At 42.6% G+C, this 24,692-nt stretch overlaps 1 protein-coding gene across 1 annotated transcript in view; it reads left to right on the top strand.

The window, feature by feature from the left end:
- DNAH11 (dynein axonemal heavy chain 11) overlaps positions 1-24,692 on the top strand; it is a 180,764-nt gene that overhangs the window by 14,922 nt on the left and 141,150 nt on the right. The window contains exons 4-10 of the mRNA XM_075271484.1: positions 1,750-1,946; positions 3,249-3,438; positions 4,384-4,483; positions 8,656-8,867; positions 13,209-13,442; positions 15,915-16,082; positions 22,684-22,800. Coding sequence (XP_075127585.1) covers positions 1,750-1,946; positions 3,249-3,438; positions 4,384-4,483; positions 8,656-8,867; positions 13,209-13,442; positions 15,915-16,082; positions 22,684-22,800 — 1,218 coding nt within the window. The remainder of the gene's footprint in view (positions 1-1,749; positions 1,947-3,248; positions 3,439-4,383; positions 4,484-8,655; positions 8,868-13,208; positions 13,443-15,914; positions 16,083-22,683; positions 22,801-24,692) is intronic.

A 24,692-nucleotide genomic window follows, 5' to 3' on the forward strand; every position in this document is an offset into this window, starting at 1 on the left:
AGAGATAAGAATCTTAGTTCAGGATGATGCAGTACAAAGTGATAATGTACTTATCTAATTTCTATCCCCTCACTGCTCACACACTATATAATGACATTTTAATTTTGCTATTATAAATGTTACTGCCCTTGCTAGGCTTTCTCAGTATGCTTTATCTGGGTGTCTACCTGTTACTGTTATTAATGCTGATACTCATGCTAAGTATTGTTTTTTAAGAGAAGAAAGCTTCTAACCTAGCTAAAGGATATCTCTGTTATTTACATTGAGCATGTAGCAGAATCTGTACTGTATTCCACAAGAAATGTCTAACACAGCCTCACCTAAATGAAATACATATGGGGCATTCACTAAGACTATGTTCACATCTGCATTGGGGTCTCTGTTTGAAGACTGTTGTAGTGTGCATCAAATGCCAGACGAAAAAGTTATGCAAGTCTGACTTTCTCATCTGGTAATTTCAGTTTTAACATGGGCACCTGATGGATCCCATTATAGTTAATGGGGTCAGTTGGGCTCCATATTTGACTGCTGTTGTAGCAGTCCAGAAAAGGACGACATTGATGTAACGCTAGCGTAAATCATTCAGTATTATCTTTTATGCACCTTTAAGGATTTACATCATTTTTTGTGAATTAAGTTATTTAGACTTATTGGGGCAGATTTACAATTGTGGTTCCAACTGGAGTTTGGCGTTAAACTCACCAGAATGTACTGCATAGTGGGATATTCTGAGAGATGATTTTTTTTTCTGACTTATAATATAAGTGGCTGCGGCTTTGCATTGAAAGTGGGCATGACAGAAATGTGTGTTATTGTACCAAATTCTTGGTCAAAGTAAGCCAACTAATAGGTGGTTTAAACTTTCATTAGAAAGTCTTAGGGTATGTTCACACTAAGTCTTAGGGTATGTTCACACAAAGCGACATGACCTATCTTGCTGCGGATTCTGAGCGTCTGAGGCTCGAGACATGCTCTTTTTCAGGCTCATTCATTCGGGCCTAATCAGGAGCGGGATGCCGCGACGTAATCCCAATGCTGCATCGTCATCCCATCGTGGCTAACCACGCAGAAAGTTCACAAGGCGGAAAAGGTTTCCGCAGCCTTTTCCGCCATGTGAACAAACCCTTTAAAGAAGCACCAGATTCATAGTTCAGCACTGGACATTTGGTGCATTTTCAGACTGCTTGTCCAAGCCTACACTTTGTATCCATTAATAAAGGTGAGCCCTTGTGTTGTGATTTATTCAGTATTCTAACGAGTACTTTAGAAGAACTCCAGTTACGGCGTGGTTCACATTTGCGTTCAGTATTCCGTTTAGGGAGCCCAATTGAGGACCCCCCCCCCCCCCCCCCCGATTGGAATACCGAACGCATTACAAAAGCAGTTAGCAAAGATCATGTGGAGAGAAGCATACTTCAAGAACTACTATCCTCTCCGCATTATTCGTGCGGAGACCTCGTAGAAAATACACGGAACCCATTATAGCCTATGGAGTCCGTGAGCTTTCATTGCTCACCACTTAAAGCGTTCAGTATTCCGTTCAGGGGGTCCCCAAGCAGGCTTCCCGAATGGAATAACAAACGCAGATGTGAACTGGGCCTAAGGGGGTGCAGACAGCGGTTACTTCCAGATTATTCCATAATTCCCTTCTGTAGTAAATATCCTGCACAAAACACCCGCAGACTATCTGAACATATGTGTTGTGTATGGACGTTTCATGAAGAAATCATACTTTCTCTAATTCCTTAGGTCTTGATGCCTGTTTTTTCTAACAAGAAGAGTTCCCAGTCTTTACCAAATGTCATTTCACAAGATATGGAGCTTCACGTGGAGTCTCTGAAGAATAAAATCCTTATAGTGAAAGGATTGCTATCTGGAAGGACCATCTTACCTCTCCCTATCAAATTGGCCACAAGTGGATCAAACCAGTTTGGTACAGTAAAAAAGTAAGGAAAGGCTATTACACCCTTATCAAAGTACTAACCTCTAAAAAACACGCCAAAAACTGCACAAAAAAAACGTGTGTTTTTGGTGCGTTTTTTACACATGTAAAAAATGTCATTGAAGTCAACGGGAGTCTAATTTTTACACCTACTGTATATTCTTTACATGTGTGTTATGCAAAAATTAGAGCGCGTTTACTCCGTGTGCACGAGCCTGAAAAAAACACAGCTGGAGTGCATCACCTTGTTTACTGTAGCTTTTTTCAATGTGTTTTTGATGCATTTTTCTTTGTGTTTTTTCTTCCCTTATTAAATCTATAGGGAAAACACTATTAGGGTGAGTTCACACTGAGTATACGCCAGCTTATTCTGAACGTAAAACACGTTCAGAATCAGCGGCGTATAAAGCAGTTCCCATTCATTTCTATGGGAGCCGGCTTACGAGCGCTCCCCATAGAAATGAATGGGCTGCTTTTTTCACTACGAGCGCTCCCATTGAAGTGAATGGAAAGTGCTCGCGTGTACGGCTCCGAATGAGCAGAGCTAGCCGTACACGCGAGCACTTTCCATTCGCTTCAATGGGACTGCTCGCAGTGAAAAAAGCAGCCCATTCATTTCTATGGGGAGCGCTCGTATCCCCGCTCCCATAGAAATGAATGGAACTGCTTTATACACCACTGATTCTGAACATGTTTTACGTTCAGAATAAGCTGGCGTATACTCAGTGTGAACTCACCCTTATTTCTGCGGGTAAAATTGACATGCTGTGTTTTTCAAAGACAGCTTTTCCACTGTGTTTTTTTTTTCTGCAATGTGCGGATGGGATTAGTCAGAATCTCATGCTGCATTTTTTTTCTTCTAAAATTGAGCAGCAGATGAGTGTGTGCCCACTTTAGCCGATATCTACAAGGTTTATATTCTAAGTCCCTAGTCTCAAAGGATGTCTGTATATGGGGTGGCCGAGTCGTGGTAACCACATATAGATTAGCTGTAATTTTCAGTCTGCACCATGCCATTGTTTGGAGTAACAGGTAGACATGCATCCCCAGCAATTAGTGGTAATCTGCCTGTGGTTACCACCGATGAGTCGCAACAGATACAGAGACTCAGACATGAAAGCCCATTAGCACCACTTAACCTAACAATACCAAGAAATTGCACTGCCTGGAGAAAATGTGTAAAGAAGACAACACACAGGCTCAATGTACATATTACTTTTGGTTGAATACCTTTTAAAGTTTGCCTTTTTCTTTGTGTCTACATGATATGTATTTGTTTGATATATTGATTTTCTTATTTTTCCAGAGAGATTGTGATAGACAGAGGAGCGCTCCATGCCTTTGAATCAATGCTGATAAAGTGGTCCTACCAAGTACGAGACGTCATCGAAACAGATTCTGCACAGCCCCTTCTAAAAGGACTCAATCCGGGACCATCAGCAGAGCTTCATTTCTGGAAAGCAAGACGGGAGAATCTTGTTGGAATTTATGAGCAGGTAAGTACAGTATTTTATGTGTTTTGTTTGGTTTTTCTTTGTTTTTACAAAGTAGAAAAAAAAATTGGGGGGTCCAAAAGCATCGGGTGACAGGTCTACTTTTATTGGTGCAGGCTTGCATTGCTACAGACTTAGTGTTTTTAACTATGGGAAAAATATGCAAATCTGTTCCCCAAGATGTAAATAGGAAAACAGTGCCTCTGTTTGCTGCCCTCTAGGGGCAGCTCCCTTAAACATCATGCCCAACTTTTTCAACAAGCGTTAATGCTATGATGCGGCATTTAGCCAAATCAATATCCCAGCTGTGTCAGCGCTGTTTCAATCTGGTTGGATCTCCTCAGCACAGCGTAGGAAAAACTGATTTGTAAGAGATGAGAGACTTCTAGACCAGGTTCTGGGGTTTTGGTTTTCTCTGCCAAATCAGTTTTCCCTACGCTGTGCTGAGGAAATCCAACCAGATTGAAACAGCACTGTCTTAGCTGATATTCACATCTGTGCTGGTAATCTGTTGAGAATGGACCTATATAAATAAAACGGATTCTAAGAGATGGTTAGAATAACACAGTTTGGATTACCTTCTGTTTGTATCTGTTGCCTTTGACCTCAGAGTAAAAAAAAACAACATGGATATTTAAATGGATCAATTTTTATCAGTTTTTCAGTTCTTTGGGACCCAAGAAACAAACCAATCCATTTTAAAAATGGTTACCCACAGAAACCTGTGGACCCCATAGACTATAATGTGGTCTGCCGGGTTTCTTCCTGAAAAATACAGATAGAAAAGTCCTGCTTGCAGGAGTTTTCTCTTCACATTTTTTCAAGCAGATTTTGGAATGGAACCTCTAATGTAAACCAAGCGCTGGTGTGAACCCAGCCTTGGCTTTATCCTCTCACAATGGTTGTATTGTTCCTTTTTTAAAACTTTCTCTTTTTTTATGTTTGTAGCTACAAGCACCCATTGTTCAGAAAATGTCTGCCATCTTGAAAGAAAAAGAGAGCAGTTACTATCCGACACTACAGAACATAATTACAGAGGTTAAAAATGGTGCGTAGTCCGGTAACTGAATGTGAAGATCTGTGGAGCTGGTACATGTTAGCATCTATGTTATTGTTTTATTTGTGTGTATTGATGGTTTATGACCACTGTAATCCAGGCTTGTATTGTACAATTGTAAACGTAAGATAACCAGAGACCTAAACGGGTTTTCCTACTAAAGCAAGTTAGAATAGGGGACAACTTGCAGATGGTTGGGTGTTTCACTACTTCTGAATTGAGCAGCGGTCTGGTAGATTGCACTGCACTCCATTAATTTCAATGAGAGTGCCAGAAATGACGAGCACTACACTAAACTCATCTCTGGCACTTCCATTAAAATGAATCGAGCGGGGCACATGCTTCCTCACCACTGCCCCATGGGGAACAAAAATCTGTCATTCTCCTAATCATCAGGGAGCAGTTGGACCCCCACTGATCTGCAGGTTATGAAGGGGATAACTTACTTTGGTTGAAAAATCCTGTGGCTTTCCTATTCTAGGTTTCCTTTTGCCCCTAAGTTATCACAATGACTATGAATTTACTCAACCGTAGGACAAATCTACTGCTGCTCTCTACTGCATGGTTCCTCTTGACACACAGGAAATCCTGTAGCACTGAGCCAATCGCTGGCTGAGATGGGTAACCCTTGTTGAGTTGGACCAACATGGAACCTGGGAAGCACTGGAAAAGCAGCTCCAGCATCAAGTAGATTAGTAACTTTTTTATTTTTTTTTATCTCATTTAAAAAAAAATTCTAAAAATGTTACCCTTTCTACTACTATTTCTATTTTTGATATGCACCCATAGACCCATAAACGCAATTTTTCCGGCAGCACTTTAACACTGTGGATCGTCCCATAGGGCCTTAGCCTTAGACTAAGGCCACATGTAGCCATTAAAATTTTTTTTAAAAAAAGCAGCGAAAACACATGTTGCATATAGGTATAATAGAGTCAGAGGAAAACTCTGCCTCTATTATACCTATATGAAAAACGGTAGTGTTTCTGCAAGTATAATTGACATGCTGCGATTTGCAATAATACAAGCATTTATGAAATTGCAGCATTTTTGCAGCAGATTTTTTTTTCCTGGAATGTTTGGTTGGGATTAGTCAGAATCTCATCCAATTTCCAGGTACTATAAAATGTGGCATTTCTGCTGTTCCCAAAACGTCACGTTTTTGCAATGTGCGGCCCCGTCATTAAGACTGGAATGACCTATGCGGATTTTGTCAAGCTCTGCACACTAGAATTTTGAAATCAAAAAGTTGCAAATTTGAGTTTTGCCTATTTCTGCCAAAAATTAGTAACCTTTTGCATTCTTTACACCACTAACTGAAATGTAAAGTGAAACTACGATACAAACATTTCATTAGTAGTTTTAAAAATAGTTTTTATCTTTACGAGGGCGAAATTCCTAAGAAGCATTAGATAAGTTTGGAAGAGAAGATAACTTCTTATAAGAAGTTCCGTGTGGAGAAGTGACTGACCGTTACTATATATTAACAATCATTTTTCTCAAGTCCCTTTCTTTAGGCTCTAGTCCAAGTCGGTTGTCTACCTCCTTAGGGTACAATAATTATAAAATTGACTTTAACGTTATTCTGAATGACACGATGAGAGCCATACTGTGGAGGAAATTATTAGAAGGTTATTACCCAATTAAATTCTTTCTAAAAAATAAAAATATATATTTACATTACAATGGAAGTGACAAAATCTTTTCTTCAGACATACGTAGGCTGGGGAGACTCTAGTCCATTATAATGAGCTCCCATTTGGACTAAGTACTGTACTTTTGAAGGGCTTTTTCTTTTGTATAGAAATGTTTTTTTCCTCGACTAACACTGGCATGGCACCTTTATTTACTCCATAACACACAGGCTACCAATTCTACACCATGGGGTGTTTCATTTATGACAGATCTAATTGTCCAGTTGCCATGTAGAAAAAATGGCCTTGACATGTGCAAGGTCTAAGGGTCCGGAGTTGGCATTCCCGTGGCGTCCAAACATGGAGCCTGATGAAATGCGTGTCTTATCATGACAGACATGGTCACATTTCCATGCAGGACACCATTTTTGTTTCCTCTGGTTGATTTGCTAATTAGATAGATTTCTGGTGGGCAAAAAAAATTCAAAAGTCAAAAAAACGTAAAAAAAAGTAGATCTTTGATTTGTTTTATATCTATAAACTATTTTTTCAATTTCATGTTCGTAGATAGAAGCAAAAAGTTTGCTAGGCAGCTGCTGGCTTGGCACTAATGCTTTTGCAGTTTCTTGCACAAATTCACTATATTGACCCTCTATACCAGTGGTTCTCATCCACGACCGTTTACTACAGTTCCCCGTGTTGTGGTAACCCCCAACCATAATTTTCTTTACCTCCAATACTGCTGCTCTCAACACAGTAACTGCTTTTAACAGAGTAAGGGCTCGTTCACATCTGCGCCCGGTCTCCGTTCTGCAGGTTTCCGTTTCCTGCACAACACAGAGGCAGAAGACGGAAACCTGCAGGACTCTTTCATACCCATTCATTTGAATGGGTTTGAAAGCTGTCCGGCCGTGAGCGGCAGTGAGCGTTTTATGCTCATGCAGTACTCTGTGTCTGGTTTAAAGAAAACGGTTTTGCGGCGGAGAGCATAAAACGCTCACCACCGCTCATGGCCGGACCCGGTCTGACAGGTTTCCGTCTTCTGCCTGCAGAAGACGGAAACTACAGAACGGACTGCTGAACGCTAGTGTGAACCTAGCGTAACTTCCTTAGGCCGGGGCCCCATTGGTCAGAAATGACGTGATTTGCCCGTGGTGGAAACGCCACGGTTAAAAATCTCGACATTTTACAGTAAGTGCAAAGTAGATGAGATTCTAGTGAATCCCATGCCCACTTTGTGGTAAAAACCACGGTGCGGACACGCCATGACTTCCAAAACCGTCATCGTTATTGAAATCACTGCATGTCAATTATATCTACGGAAACGCCGGTGATTTCCCCTTAGATATAATTGAAACAGAAAGTCCGTGGAGGAAAACTCTGTGAACTTTCTGTCTAAAGCACCTCTGGAAGAACCGCAATGTGTTTCCAACGCGTTTTTTGCCGCAGTGCTTATTGGCTGCGGGTCGTCCTGTGGGGCCTTAGCATTAAGCACAGTAGCTGCTCTCTACACATACGTGACTGGTCTGCATAAGTACATTATGGTGCCAACCCTGTCACTTACACCTGTATTTGTTCAGGGTGTATGTGATGGGGTTGGCGTAATGATGTCATCACGCCAGGTACTCTTATGTAAGTGTATCTGTGGGCGGACAAACAGAGGAGCAATGTCTCAGTTCCTAAGACCCCTATAAAAGGGTCATTCAACCCTTGAAGGGGTCACAACCACAGGTTGAGAACCACTGCTCTATACTGAAGAAGAGTTATATAGTCCCTGGCATATAAAAAAAAAAAAAAAAATTGTGTAAATCAATAGTAACAAACTCTGTAATATAGCTTATCATAGAAAACTCCTTTTTTTCTCCTGTTATCAGGCTGTTCTGTTAAACCGACTTTCACTCTAAATGCATGCCTGTAAAAGTCTATGAAGCTGGTGGGGGTGAGCAAAAGGAGATAGAGATAGCAGAGACTTAATCTCATGTTGGATCTGTATAGGAGCTTTCTATCTCAACCAAAATCATTTATTCATATGAGTACATATTAGTCTTTCTCTACATATTTCCTGCATGGTCCTGAGTAGAGATGAGCGAGTACTGTTCGGATCAGCTGATCCGAACAGCACGCTCCATAGAAATGAATGGATGCACCTGGTACTTCCGCTTTGACGTCAGCCGGCCGCTTAACCCCCCCGCGTGCCGGCTATGTCCATTCATTTCTATGCGAGCGTGCTGTTCGGATCGGCTGATCCGAACAGTACTCGCTCATCTCTAGTCCTGAGCTTTTTTTTTTATGAGTGAGACAGTTGTGGAGCGGATTCTCCTCTACCTACTGTGTGCAAGGAATATCAGCTAGTCATTGAAGGGGTTTTTCAGGCAAACGATATGGCTGACCTGCTTCAGTGTATTATTCAATACAGTACTTTCAACTTGCTGGAGCAGCCATGGCAGCAAGATATATTTACTGTGTTTTATGATATAACCTAGTAATAAAGCATTGCCATACATAAATCATCATCTTTGTTTGTTTCAGCTCTTGTTGAAGCGGAAGATATTGATCTACACTTGAGAACATTAGATTCACATATCAGATTGTTAGAAGAGACAGACTTTCCTCAGATCAACGTCTTAATTCCTCCCCTATTCCACACTATATGTCTGATCTGGAGTCATTCCACGTATTACAACACTCCTGCGCGGATTATTGTTCTACTGCAAGAGTTCTGCAACTTACTTATTGATCAGGTAATACGTATACACATCTCATATTTGAAGGGGTTGTGGTATCTAAACAAGTTATGCCTAACTTACAAGTCGTTTGGGAACCCAACTGATACCTTGAACAGGATATCATCTTCCCTGTGTTAATGGGTGTTACTTTGCTGCACCATTCATCCACTATGGTACAGACAGTTACAAGTACATTGGCACATCCAGGAGATAGGACCCACTTCCTGACATTGTTGGTGGTCCCAGTGGTCTAACCGATCCAGAAGTTATGCTTTGGAGGCATAACCATTGTAATCTAATGCAGTATATAAAATGATGAGTCTGTCATTATTTTTATGTTTATGTAATGCTTTGTTCATCTATAAATCTTTTGCTTTCACTGTTTATTGCCACTCCTGTGTTCTAGCAGCAGTGGCCCAGCTTATATAGATCCTGCTCTGCCTAGTTGTATTATTCTAGCTGTTTTTATGATTTATTTTTTTTTTATGTAGATTGTGAGCCCCATATAGGGATCACAATGCACATTTTTTTTCCTCCTATCAGTATGTCTTTGTAGAATGGGAGGAAATCCACGCAAACATGGGGATAACATACACACTCCTTGCAGATGTTGTTCCTGGCACCCAGCACTCCAGCGCTGCAAGGCTACAGTGCTAACCACTGAGCCACCATGTTGTCCCCTAGCTGGGTTTTTAGGAGTGATTATTGCAAGACCACGTGCCTGACCACCTTTTTGCTGCTCGGTCGATCTGTTTTGGATGGCTCGCAGACATGCACATTAGTCATGGTTCCATCCTATTCAGCGGCATCAGAAGCATGTGTAGGGAACGCTACAAATACTACAGAATATTTGTGCATTTGTGTCTTCCTGTTAGAAATAGTATTTGCATTGTTACCTATATACCGTGCCTTTATTGGACCAAACTACTGCAGAATGGTGCAACCGTGACAGAGTTCTTGGGAAGGGGGAGAGACAGCTGTTCTCTCCCTTTAAGAGACGACAGTGTGGCAGGATTAGGGGGCTTTCACACGGAGTAACGCTGGGTGTGTATCACAGCCGTACACGCCGGCGTCACGGCAGATTGCCGAAAACTTCCCATTCACTTCAATGGGAGCGCTCGTGACAGCGGCGCTTACGAGCGCTCCCATTGAAGTGAATGGGAAGTGTTTGGCAGTCTGCCGTAACGCCGGCGTGTACGGCTGTGATACATGCCCGGCGTTACTCCGTGTGAATGCCCCCTTATTTTGTCTTGTACACTAGGTTTTTTTTCTTATTTGCACCATCCTCACCACTTTCCCAACCCACCAGATTTATTATAATTTACATCATTATACAACTCTCCAAGCATATGGCCTGGCAGAGGGTGCACCTCATTTATGAGAAGGTACGTGTCTCATCCTATATGAGGCCCACTCTATACCAGTGATGGAGTTATAAAGACTGGACAATGGAAAAAAGTTGTTGGCCATTGAAGACACTCAACCCTCAAAATATACCAAATAGTAATCCTTCTGACCTCCTCCCGGAACACAGCTTTTTCATATCAGACACAAGCTTGGTGCATGGTGACCTTTAAATGTGTACACTTTTCACAAAAATTCCTGCTTCATTGTCTACGAAGTCAAAAATTTCAGGTCAAACTAGATCTGCCATGTTGGCCAAAGATGTGACACGTTACGCCAATGTCTAGTTATAAGCTCAGTAGTAATTCTGGGGTTGTTTTTGTAATACAAATATTTCTTTCTTATTTCTTTCTTATGGTAGAGTTGGAAGGGACTTCAAGGGCCATCGGGTCCAACCCCCTGTGAGTGCAGGTTTTCCTAAATCATCCCAGCTATATGTTTCTCCAGATTCCGTTTGAAGATTTCCATTGATGGAGCGCCCACCACCTCCCGTGGCAGCCTATTCCACTCTCTCACTACCCTCACTGTCAGAAAGTTTTTCCTAATGTCTAATCTGTATCTCTTTCCCTTTAGTTTCATCCCATTGCTTCTTGTACTTCCTTGTGCTAATGAGAATAGGGTAGATCCCTCTGCACTGTGACTACCTTTCAGATATTTGTAGACTGCTATTAAATCTCCCCTCAGCCTTCTCTTCTGCAAACTAAACAATCCCAGTTCTTTTAGCAGCTCCTCATAGGACATGGTTTGCAGACCTTCCACCATTTTGGTTGCTCTTCTTTGGACTTGCTCCAATATATCGATGTCTTTCTTGAATTGAGGCGCCCAGAACTGTACACAGTATTCCAGGTGTGGTCTGACCAGGAAAGAGTACAGCGGAATAATGACCTCTCTTCATCTAGATTCAATGCTTGTCTTAATACATCCCAGAATTTTATTAGCCTTTTTTGCAGCAGCACCGCACTGTTGGCTCATGTTGAATTTGTGATCTACTATTATGCCCAAGTCCTTTTCCCCTATGCTATCACTTAGTTCTATTCCTCCCATACTATATATGTTTTTTACATTTCTGTTACCCAGATGTAGAACTTTGCATTTGTCCCTGTTAAATACCATTTTGTTCGCCTCAGCCCATTGTTCCAGTGTGTCTAAGTCCTTTTGAATACACTCTCTCTCCTCTCTAGTGTTGGCTATTCCTCCTATCTTCGTATCATCTGCAAATTTTATGAGTTCCCCAATAATTCCATCGTCCAGATCATTTATAAAGATATTAAAAAGTACTGGGCCCAGAACAGAGCCCTGCGGCACCCCGCTTTTGACGTTCTTCCAGTTCGATGTGTAGCCATTTAGTATTACTCGTTGTGCCCGATCATTAAGCCAGTTGTGAATCCACCTAACTGATTTTTTGTCAAAGCCATACTTAATCATTTTTTCAATAAGAAGGTTGTGTGATACTTTATCAAATGCCTTACTGAAGTCAAGATATACTATGTCCACGGCATTCCCTTGGTCCAACCATTCAGTGATTTTGTTGTAGAAGGAAATCAGGTTAGTCTGACAAGATTTATTGGTCATAAAGCCATGCTGGCTCTGGTTAATTAATGCCTTCCCATCCAGGTACCGAAGTAAATGTTCCTTGACAATTTGCTCAAAGATTTTTCCTGCTATCGAGGTCAGACTTACCGGCCTGTAATTTCCTGGATCGTCCCTTTTCCCCTTTTTGTAGATGGGGACAACATTTGCCCTTTTCCAATCTAAAGGGACCACTCCTGTTTCCCATGACTTACCGAAGATTATAGCAAGGGGTTCTGTTATTTCCTCTGCTATCTCTTTCAGGACTCTAGGGTGTAAATCATCTGGTCCTGGGGACTTGGTTTCCTGTAACTTGGCTAAGTGCTCTCTTACCAGACCTTCGCTTATAGTCAGCTTGGAGTCCTCCTTCCTCTCATCTCCATCACCATTAATGTCGATATTTCCATTAGTTTCTTGGGAGAAGACGGATACAAAATATGAATTTAGTAGCTCCACCTGCTGTTCCACCATGTTAACTGTTTCTCCTTTATCATTCTTCAGGACTCCAATTGTCTCCTTCACTTTTCTTTTGCTTTTAACATATCCCCAAAATCCCTTTACCTTACTCTTTGCCTCTTTTGCAAGCTTCAATTCGTGTTCAGCCTTAGCTCCTTTGATGCTTGTCTTGCAGAGTCTGCAGACTGCTGTGTACTCTTCCTTAGGTATAGTTCCCATCTTCCACTTTTTGTATGTTTCCTTTTTCCTTTTTAGCAGGTTATGTAATTTTTTGGTCATCCATCCTGATATTTTTAGGTGCTTCCCATTTTTCTTCCTTCTAGGTATTGTTAGTTCCTGTGCTTTAATAATTTCCCTACGGAAGATTTCCCACCCTTCATGTGCATTTTTGTGCTTAAGAATTTTGCACCATGGAATTCTGCTAACCCTTGCCTTCAGACTCTTGAAGTCTGCCCTGCTAAAGTCGAGCCTTGAAGTCTGTGTCTTTTCAGGTCTTCTTCTTCTTGCAACCCCAAACTCAAGTATAGCATGATCGCTGAATCCCAGTGTCCCTGCTACCCGTAGTCCCTCAACCATGTGCTCTTTGTTGGTTAGGACTAGGTCCAAAATGGATGTTCCTCTCGTGTTTTCTTCTACTAGCTGGGCAATGAAGTTGTCTGCTAGAGAGGATAAAAATTTGATGGAGCCTTTACTCTTGGCTGTGTGGGTTTCCCAATGAATGTCAGGGTAATTGAAGTCTCCCATAAATATGATTAAAATGATTTGATTAAAAAATTTTTATAAAAATTCACTGGTTTCTTTGGAGCTGGTCCTTTTTTGTTTTTTTTAAACTGAATTTAGAATATGATTTATTGTATTATTATTATTATTATTCATTATTTTTGTGCAGAATCTGGCATGATGGTTGATTGTCGCTTATTATTTCAGGCAAAATTGTATCTTTCACCAGAAGATCTTTTCAAAGAGGAAGCGGAGGAAGCACTAGAGCATGTAGAAATTGCAGTGAATGTCCTTAGGACCTTCAAGCATTCATTTCAAAGTCACAGGAACAATCTTGGGTCATTTTACAGAGACAGTAATGAATTTAAACCTTGGGATTTTCGCTCTCAACTGGTGTTCGCCAGATATGACAGATTTCTTGAGCGTTTAATGAAGATTGAGGTATTTAATTCTTTTAATTGTATCCTATTCAGATACGAGCACTAAAAATACGTATATTTATAGGCTATGAATTGCAAATGAGCCGACCTACACAACATTTTTTTTTTTAATGAAAAACCTTCCACTTTCTGCTTACATAAGACTTACAATCTATTTTATATAATACATTCTTCTCCTCATTATAATTATAATTATTAGTGTAATTAGTTCCATTGGACGCAGTCATTGACCACAACAATTATGTCTAATTGGATATATAGGTAGATATTATTATGTTTTAAGGCTTTGAACCTTAAAATAAATTTACTTGCCCTAGTGCGCCATTTCTATTGTGATGGGAAGTCGCATAGGTTCCTTACATTAATAATGCTTCAATCTGTTCTAATTTTATGCTAGCAGTGTACAGTATATAAAATACATGTTCGCCTCTAGCAACTTTGTCACTTTTATACAGAAATCCAGAAACGGGCAAGATATTGCTAAAAGATTAATAGAGATCTGATGAAGGGGTGGCACTTTTGAAGTGCAAAAACTCCGAAACGCGTTATCTGTAATAAAATAGTGGTTAATACATCCAAACCGATTCTTCATTTTACCGTAAATGAGCGCGGAGTAGGTCAAGAAAATTAGGGGTATATCCCTTAGTTACAATTTCTCATATTCAAGTCGACCTGGAGTCGAATGACCGAAAACGCAGCCTTATCCAGACGGTGTGAAAGAAACCTGATCACGTCCATCCTTACTGTAGAACGTTGTATGGGTTTATACCATTCCACTAGTGGAAAAAAGGATTTGTTCATATTGAATTTCTAGAAGCGCGGCCGTTTCTATTGTTATCTGTATTTTTTATACAGAAATCCGTATTAATTTTATATATATATATTTCTCATAGTCTCCCATTATATTTCACAACACTATTTTCTTTGGCTCAGTGGGGAATACAACTAAATTTCAACAATTCCCATGGTATTGGGTTCAGTTTCATAGGAAACCATCATAATGTTTTGGAATGGTGGGGATTAGGGTTGAGCGATTGGGATCGGAAAAGATCGGATTCCGATCGGCGATCGAGCAAATTTCACGATCGAGATCGGCTGGAAAATGATCGGAAATCGGATTTTAAAATCGATCTTGAAATCTCAAGATCGGCTCAACCCTAGTGAGGATTTACCAACACAATGCATGTTATATTGGTCTTAATTGGTACTACAAAGCAGAACCAAACCTCAGTATAGTATAAGGCTATGCTCATACTGCGCAAAATTAAGAAAAATTTGAGGCCATGACCTGCGGGGCAATTACAAAGCAGAGCATCAGTGACTAGTCTTGACCTGCGACTTTGCAGCTGAACCAGCCATGAAATCCGCATGAAAGATCGATCAGGACTATTTTTTTTTTTTTATGTAGATTGTAAGTCCCATATAGGGCTCACAATCTACATTTTTTCCTATCAGTATGTCTTTGGAGTATGGGAGGAAACCCACACAAACACAGGGAGTACATACAAACCCCTTGCAGATGTTGTCCTTGGCAGGATTCGAACCCAGGACTCCAGCGTTGCAAAGCTGCAGTGTTAACCACTTACCCCAATCAGGATACTTATTTTTTCAGCGTTCTGCTGAAATATCTGCTTCCTTTCGAATCAGGGCACAATCCGCCTCAAAATCAACAGCAGATTCTGTTGTGTGAATGGGGCCCTAAGGCAGCAAGTGCTAAACACTGGACCATTGTGCAAGCTAAGTAATAGTAATAACACAAAAAATGAAACAAACAACTCTTTAATATTCTGAATGAAGAGATATGGTCAAGTGAAAAAGCCATTGTATGTATATAAGTCGACTAACGCTAGGTTCACACTAGCAATCGGCTTTCCGTTCTTTGGATCCACTTTGGATCGCACCCATAGAAATGAATGGAAGCACCTGGCCGGTCACTGTGCCAGGTGCTTCCATTCATTTCTATGGGTGCGTGCTGTTCGAATCGGCTGATCCGAACAGTGTTCGCTCATCTCTACTAGTCAGGAGGAAGGTGTCGCGAGGCAGATGTCTGCGGTTAAATCAGCTGCGGAATCTGCCTTGAAGTAAGGGCAGCTCCCATTGAAGAAATGATCGGCTCCCATTGATTTCAATGGGAGGCGGTTTTTTGGTCAGGGTTTTGATGCGGATTCTGCAGCAAAATCCTGACCAAAAAAAACCCGTCTGAACCCGGCTTTATGTGTATATGCAACTCTTATCTTCCCCAGTAGATGATGTGGGTGAAGGGAGGATCAGGCATATTGAATTTTATCATGCCCGATCCTTGGTTCCCTCAGGAGATAAGCCATGTCTGAAGTAAAGGTAAGCATTTATAGAGGCACCGGGAGGAATAACAAGAACAAGGTGTCAGTCTATTGTATATGGAGCTTTACTTTGTGATACTGATTAAGAATCCTAGCTATGTGGGTAATGCTATCATTCTAATTTCTTTCTACAGGATATCCTAAAAACATCACTAGAATTTCAAAAGCTAGAAAAACTGGAGTTTGGAGGAAGTAAAGGGAATGCCCTGACTGAACAGGTCGTACATCTTCAAGAAGATTTCGATGAGAAATGCAAAGTGTTCAAAGAGTACGCTCAGGATCCGACAGACTATACAAACATGGTATTGTTTTCCTTAACTAGATCACATTCTTTGGAAGGTTCTTAATGTCAGCCTTGTGTTTTCTGGATAATAATGTTATTATAGACCAGAGAACATCGCTGCAATTATTTTATAAGGGTTTTAAACAGGTGCTACATAAGTTATGCTATATGCAGAAATCACAGGCTTCCAGTCAAAACTACACCCGGTTAGTATTGTGTAATTGTCAGCGTGGTGGGTCAGCTGGTACAGAGACATATTGGCAATGCATCATGGGGGAAAAGTATGCAAATAGCTCTCACAAGGAGATAAAACTAATCTACTATCTATTGAAGTCTTCTGCCTTTAAAGAGGATCTTTCAGTGCCTCAAACTAGTCCAGGTCTTTACATCAAACAATAGGCTCTGCTCAGGGGCATAACTTAAGGGGGTGCAGTCGCACCGGGGCCCAGGAGCCTTAGGGGGCCCATAAGCACTGACATCAGTATTGAGAGTGCAGCTTCCATCTGGCCCATAAGCCAAGGAGACCCACAGATTATCCTAACCCCACTAAGGTTCATTAACTCCTTAGTTCCCGTAACCATCACTATTAAGAATTTACTGATGAGGATGAGGTAGGGGAAAAAAGATTGCCTCAGAGCCCACAAGTCTTTAGTTACGCCACTAACTCTGCTTCGCTGATTCTGACACAGTAAGAATTTTTCTCTAACTCCAATTTTGCCATGCAATCAATACTGTTAGCTTTGATGCTTGATATGCTATTTAGTCTCTGTACCATCAGGAGGGCGGTGTCAGGAAGGAGCAGACATGGGGTGTGATTCTGAGCTCTGACACTGGCTGCTTCTGATTGGAGCTCTGAATCACACCCCTGCCTGACACCGCCCACCTGACATTACAGAGCTTACACAGCACATCAGGCATCAAAACTAACTGCACTTGTTGCTCAGGAATGGTGGGAGCTAGAGAGAAAATTCCAACTGTACTGGAATCAGTGGAGTGGCAGCTATTAACAGATGCTAATAGTAGCGTGACGGAGAATAGATAAGCTTAGTAGGCAAAGACTTACCGTATTTTTCGGACTATAAGACGCACCTAGGTTTTAGAGGAGGAAAATAGGGAAAAAAAATTTTGAAGCAAAAACTGGTAAAATATTTAATATATGGGAGTTGTAGTTTTGCAACAGCTGCAAGGCCACATTGACAGGTGACCCTGCAGCTGTACGGGGATGCATAGAGCGTTTTTTTTGCGGGGCCAGCTGTAATTTTTAGTTATACCATTTTGGGGGATATCTATTGCTTAGATCACCTTGTATTGAAAAAAAAACAGGAGGTGATTTAGAACTTTTATTTATTTCATATTTTTAAAGCTTTTTTTTTTTTTTTACTATTTTATTCCCCCCCGGGGGCTTGAACCTGCGGTCACTTGATCGCAAGTCCCATAGACGGCAATACAACTGTATTGCCGTCTATGGGACATTCTGTCTATTAGTATTACGGCTGGTCATAGAGACCAGCCGCAATACTAATATAGCCGTGACAGGCCGGGGAGCCTCGTTAGGCTCCCGGCTGTCACCCGAACAGGTCGGCTCCTGCGATATCGCCGCGCAGGAGCCGGCCTGCAACTTTACAGGTACGGGGCCGGTGGGGACCGGCCCCAGGGGAGAAGGGGCCACCGATACTGACCCGACATCCGCTGTACTAGAGAGGCGGATGCCGGCACGGGATAGACGCCGGGGCCTGAGACATCGCTACGATCCTCTGCCCTGCATGAAGCCAGCGGCGGGGGCACGGAGGAGCCCCTGCCGCTGCTGGCTTCATGCATGGCAGAGGAGCGTAGCGATGTCTCAGGCCCCGGCACCTGTAATGGCGTCTATCACTTGCCGGCTTCCGCCTCTCTATTACAGCGGATGCCAGGCGCCACCTTCAGACTATAAGACGCACCCTTCTTTTCCCCAAAAATTTTGGGGAAAAAAAATGTGTCTTATAGTCGAAAAATACGGTACATGAGTGACCTTGCAGTCAGGATTGAGTCCTAAGAAGCTGCAAATACACTGTATAGTCAGCTATACAAACAACCATCCCAAACATACCTTGTCATTCAAGAGTAACTTTTTTCACAAAATGTTTAACATGTTCTGGTAATATGTAAGACATTTTGGTGGGGGTCCAAGCTCTGAGACCCAATTGATCATTTAAAGGATGGGGCAGAGGTTCTTTACTGGGCTCAGGGCATCTTTAGCTCTGATCCATTCTCCTATGTTCACCTCATTATCTGTAGATGGATTATGGGTTTCGGGTCTATGAAAAATCATAGAGAGAACAGAAAAATGTTATCTAGTTTTTACTTATCCAATCCATCGAATAGTGTTCAACAAAAACAATTAAAAAATAAATAAAATTATTACGGGTTATGGGTTCAAGATTTTAACAAGTTGATCCAGAGTTTTTATACTGACTGCCAGATTGAAGTCGGGAAAGGATTTTTTCCCCTGAAATGGGGCGATGGCATGAGCCTCATAGGTTTTTGCCTTCCTCTGGATCAACACTGTAAGGGACTGTAGGGTTATAGGTAGAGATGAGCGAACAGTGTTCTATCGAACACATGTTCGATCGGATATCAGGGTGTTCGCCATGTTCGAATCGAATCGAACACCACGTGGTAAAGTGCGCCAAAATTCGATTCCCCTCCCACCTTCCCTGGCCCCTTTTTTGCACCAATAACAGCGCAGGGGAGGTGGGACAGGAACTACGACACTGGGGGCATTGAAAAAAATTGGAAAAAGTCATTGGCTGCCGAAATCAGGTGACCTCCATTTTAGACGAATAGTGGATTTCAAATCCGGGTCATATGAGAATGTGAACTTTGTGACTATGAGACAGGGATAGCTGTACAGGCAGGGATAGCTAGGGAGAACCTTTATTTAGGGGGGAATGTTATTAAAAATAACTTTTTGGGGCTCTATCGGGTGTGTAATTGTGATTTTTGTGAGATAAACTTTTTCCCATAGGGATGCATTGGCCAGCGCTGATTGGCCGAATTCCGTACTCTGGCCAATCAGTGCTGGCCAATGCATTCTATTAGCTTGATGAAGCAGAGTGTGCACAAGGGTTCAAGCGCACCCTCGGCTCTGATGTAGCAGAGCCGAGGCTGCACAAGGGTTCAAGCGCACCCTCGGCTCTGATGTAGGAGAGCCGAGGGTGCACTTGAACCCTTGTGCACCCTCAGCTCTGCTACATCAGAGCCGAGGGTGCGCTTGAACCCTTGTGCACACTCTGCTTCATCAAGCTAATAGAATGCATTGGCCAGCGCTGATTGGCCAGAGTACGGAACTCGACCAATCAGCGCTGGCTCTGCTGGAGGAGGCGGAGTCTAAGATCGCTCCACACCAGTCTCCATTCAGGTCCGACCTTAGACTCCGCCTCCTCCGGCAGAGCCAGCGCTGATTGGCCGAAGGCTGGCCAATGCATTCCTATGCGAATGCAGAGACAGCAGTGCTGAGTCAGTTTTGCTCAACTACACATCTGATGCACACTCGGCACTGCTACATCAGATGTAGCAATCTGATGTAGCAGAGCCGAGGGTGCACTAGAACCCCTGTGCAAACTCAGTTCACGCTAATAGAATGCATTGGCCAGCGCTGATTGGCCAATGCATTCTATTAGCCCGATGAAGTAGAGCTGAATGTGTGTGCTAAGCACACACATTCAGCACTGCTTCATCACGCCAATACAATGCATTAGCCAGTGCTGATTGGCCAGAGTACGGAATTCGGCCAATCAGCGCTGGCTCTGCTGGAGGAGGCGGAGTCTAAGGTCGGACCTGAATGGAGACTGGTGTGGAGCGATCTTAGACTCCGCCTCCTCCAGCAGAGCCAGCGCTGATTGGTCGAGTTCCGTACTCTGGCCAATCAGCGCTGGCCAATGCATTCTATTAGCCCGATGAAGTAGAGCTGAATGTGTGTGCTTAGCACACACATTCAGCTCTACTTCATCAGGCTAATAGAATACATTGGCCAATCAGCGCTGGCCAATGCATTCTATTAGCTTGATGAAGCAGAGTGTGCACAAGGGTTCAAGCGCACCCTCGGCTCTGATGTAGCAGAGCCGAGGCTGCACAAGGGTTCAAGTGCACCCTCGGCTCTCCTACATCAGAGCCGAGGGTGCGCTTGAACCCTTGTGCAGCCTCGGCTCTGCTACATCAGAGCCGAGGGTGCGCTTGAACCCTTGTGCACACTCTGCTTCATCAAGCTAATAGAATGCATTGGCCAGCACTGATTGGCCAGAGTACGGAATTCGGCCAATCAGCGCTGGCCAATGCATTCTATTAGCCCGATGAAGTAGAGCTGAATGTGTGTGCTAAGCACACACATTCAGCACTGCTTCATCACGCCAATACAATGCATTAGCCAGTGCTGATTGGCCAGAGTACGGAATTCGGCCAATCAGCGCTGGCTCTGCTGGAGGAGGCGGAGTCTAAGATCGCTCCACACCAGTCTCCATTCAGGTCCGACCTTAGACTCCGCCTCCTCCAGCAGAGCCAGCGCTGATTGGCCGAATTCCGTACTCTGGCCAATCAGCACTGGCTAATGCATTGTATTGGCTTGATGAAGCAGTGCTGAATGTGTGTGCTTAGCACACACATTCAGCTCTACTTCATCGGGCTAATAGAATGCATTGGCCAGCGCTGATTGGCCGAATTCCGTACTCTGGCCAATCAGCACTGGCTAATGCATTGTATTGGCTTGATGAAGCAGTGCTGAATGTGTGTGCTTAGCACACACATTCAGCTCTACTTCATCGGGCTAATAGAATGCATTGGCCAGCGCTGATTGGCCGAATTCCGTACTCTGGCCAATCAGCACTGGCTAATGCATTGTATTGGCTTGATGAAGCAGTGCTGAATGTGTGTGCTTAGCACACACATTCAGCTCTACTTCATCGGGCTAATAGAATGCATTGGCCAATCAGCGCTGGCCAATGCATTCTATTAGCGTGAACTGAGTTTGCACAGGGGTTCTAGTGCACCCTCGGCTCTGCTACATCAGATTGCTACATCTGATGTAGCAGTGCCGAGTGTGCATCAGATGTGTAGTTGAGCAAAACTGACTCAGCACTGCTAAGTCTACATTCGCATAGGAATGCATTGGCCAGCCTTCGGCCAATCAGCGCTGGCTCTGCCGGAGGAGGCGGAGTCTAAGGTCGGACCTGAATGGAGACTGGTGTGGAGCTATCTTAGACTCCGCCTCCTCCAGCAGAGCCAGCGCTGATTGGTCGAGTTCCGTACTCTGGCCAATCAGCACTGGCCAATGCATTTCTATGGGGAAAAGTTAGCTTGCGAAAATCGCAAACTGACAGGGATTTCCATGAAATAAAGTGACTTTTATGCCCCCAGACATGCTTCCCCTGCTGTCCCAGTGTCATTCCAGGGTGTTGGTATCATTTCCTGGGGTGTCATAGTGGACTTGGTGACCCTCCAGACACGAATTTGGGTTTCCCCCTTAACGAGTTTATGTTCCCCATAGACTATAATGGGGTTCGAAACCCATTCGAACACTCGAACAGTGAGCGGCTGTTCGAATCGAATTTCGAACCTCGAACATTTTAGTGTTCGCTCATCTCTAGTTATAGGTTGGACTTGATGGACTGATGTCTTCATCCAACCTCATCTACTATGTAACTATGTAAACATGGACTTCAAAAACTGATCACCAAGGACAAAAACACCGACACGTTCATAAAACTGAGACAGTGACACATGAGGTCGGGTTCACACTTGCACCCAGTCTCCGCTTTGCGGGATTCCGTCTTCTGCCCCGAGAAACTGGACAGGAGATGGAAACCTGGCAGTCAGTTTTCAAACCCATTCAATTGAATAGGTTTGCAAAGTGACCGCCTTTGTGCGTCTTCTGCCTCTATGCAGCAACACCGTTTGTTTTTTTCAACCGGACACAAAGTTGGACATGCAGGACTTTGTGTCCGGTTAAAAAAAAAAAACTTTCGCCGCAGAGAAGCAGAAGACGTATACAGGCGGTCACTTTGCAAACCCATTCAAGTGAATGGGTTTGAAAACTGACCGCCGGGTTTCCGTCCCCTGTCCAGTTTCTCGGAGCAGAAGACGGAAACCCGCTTGATTGGCTAAAGCAGAGACCAGGTGGAGTTGTGAACCCGTCCTGACTATGTAATAGTTTTGTAGACATTCACCATAACACTGGGGTCTGCCTGGGTGCTACATACACAAATATTTTTGCGATTTTTAATCGAGACTTGTTTTCTTGCTTTTTTATTTTAGCTGTTTTAAAGCAATAAACTGAGAAACATCTGAATAAAATAAATATAAAATGCAACTGAAAAGAATAGAAAAAACAAATGACTTGTATTTATTCCAGATTGTGTTATTGTCTGGGGAATTACTTTTTCTGTTCTAGCAGACTGTAAGCTGCTCTACTATTATAGTATCTTATAGCCTAAGAATAAAGAGCGGGTGCCGTGTTTATTAGTTAGTTTAATATTGTCATAATGTTCTATGGATAAATCTTCTGTCTTCTTGTAATAGAACAGTTCTCACTATAGTTATGTGTATTGATCTCGTATAGTATAAATTACATCTTTTGTTCCTTTTTCCAGGAGTTTGAGAATGATTATACAGAATTCAAAGCAAAAGTTTTAGACCTGGAGACTCAGATTGCGACAATGATATGTCTTGCTTTTAAAGACTGCTCCGGCTTAGAGTCGGCGTTCAAGGTAATTTTGTGTATAAATTGTAACAGAATGAAGTTCTATTGGACAAGTCTTTGAAAAAATGCTGACTCCGCAATGCTCAGATAAAAAGATTAAGTGCAAAAACCATCTGATATCAGGCGATGGAATATAATTTTGATATATTATTACTTTCCAGTAATTTAATTCTCATGCACATCTCCTGCAGTAGGATAGTATACTGTACATAGTGATGTGTGATTCTTAAAAATGGAACTGGTTAGACTAGTGTTTCTAATCCTTTCTGAGCCAGGTGCCCCCTTGAGAAAAATCAAAGTTCCAACCAAGTACCCCAGTGGACATTGTGGTGTTCATCAAGTGACAGATCCTGCTCCTCATCTAAGTCCCGGTTCACATCTGTGTTTGGGCCATTCCGTTCCCCTATCTGCCGGAAATATTCGGAGAGAAAAGTCTTGCAGGCAGCTCTTTTCTATCCACATTTTATGTGTGGAAACCACATGAACCCCATTATAGACTTTGGGATCTGCAGGTTTCCTTAGGTAACTGCTTTTTTTATGCGGATGGATTTCCTTTCGGGGGGTCCCCAAACGGACTCCCCAAATGGAAACCCGAACGCAGATGTGAACTGGGCCTCACGTGGGGAAGACAAACTAGTGTAGTGGTGTGTGCCTATACCATGGGTTATCCTCTGGCATTGTCCATTTAAAGCTGCCAGTGTCAGACTGTGCGGGAACAAAGCAAGCAAAACTAGCAAATCCTTTAGGTTGCTGGGGATCTGTGGCAGACATCCACTAAAAAGTATAAGGGTTTTTCATCTTCTTACCAGCTTTTCACTCTTCCTCAGGAGCCTCCAGGAGGCTCAGAACCTGAGTAGTCCCAGCCATGGCGCGTACCCCGAGACTGGGCAGCATAACCCCTGCAATACAATGTACCACAGCTTGTGAACCACTGGGATAGATTAGTGGGGATACATTGAGTACTTAGTATTACATCCAATAATTTTCCTATTTGTAGGCAGTTCTACTTGATGGCTGTGATGCATAAATACTTGTAAATAAAATATTGCCTTAATGTTACGAATGAATGCAGATGAAAGACCGTTCAAGTATATAGAATAGTCTTATTTTGGAATGGCACGGATCCTTGAAAGATCTTCCATTCCACTTAATAATCCCATTGCTTTCCTTTGAATCCTTTCTAAATTTCAGATATTCTTTTATACAATGTGGAGCCCACAACTGAATCCCATATAGATGTATGCTAATAGGCTATTTTTACTCCAATGTCCTGACGCAGCGCGCTGTTATTCTCGCTGTCAACAGAGACAAAAAGCCTGATGTAACCCGCTCAAGTGTTATAACAAGGTTATGGCGTGTGAAACGTATCCATGTTCTGTTGATAAAACGTTAATAAAGACCTTAGTCTAAGCTGAACATTTAGTTCTAGCTGTCCGCCATTGTGACGTGTGTTGTAGTAAATACTTGTTTCCTTTACATAGAATAAGACCATGATTTCTGAGACCTCGGCATTGTGCCATTCCTGTTATTCTTCCTATAAGGATATGAGTATATTGACTACTGTACTTGTGTGTGCCTATACCATGGGGTATCCTCTGGCATTGTCCATTTAATGCTGCCAGTGTCAGACTGTGCGGGAACAAAGCTCTTTGACAAGGAGAACTATACTGCTCCATTTTCAATGTATTCATACTTTCCCAGAGGGGGTAACAGAGGAACACGACGAAGAACTCACCAAAAGTTCTTTGAAATAGAATTAAAAGATAACATAAAACTTGATTGAAAAAAAAAACTGGTGATATTGTCACATTCCATTTAAACAGAGATGTCAAAAGGGGAGACAGGTCTTCTTTAACCTGCGCTTCCTCTAGTGTTGACCAGGGCTGCTTTAACCATAAG

Source organism: Leptodactylus fuscus, chromosome 4, assembly GCF_031893055.1.
Source record: "Leptodactylus fuscus isolate aLepFus1 chromosome 4, aLepFus1.hap2, whole genome shotgun sequence".
Taxonomy (NCBI): domain Eukaryota; kingdom Metazoa; phylum Chordata; class Amphibia; order Anura; family Leptodactylidae; genus Leptodactylus; species Leptodactylus fuscus.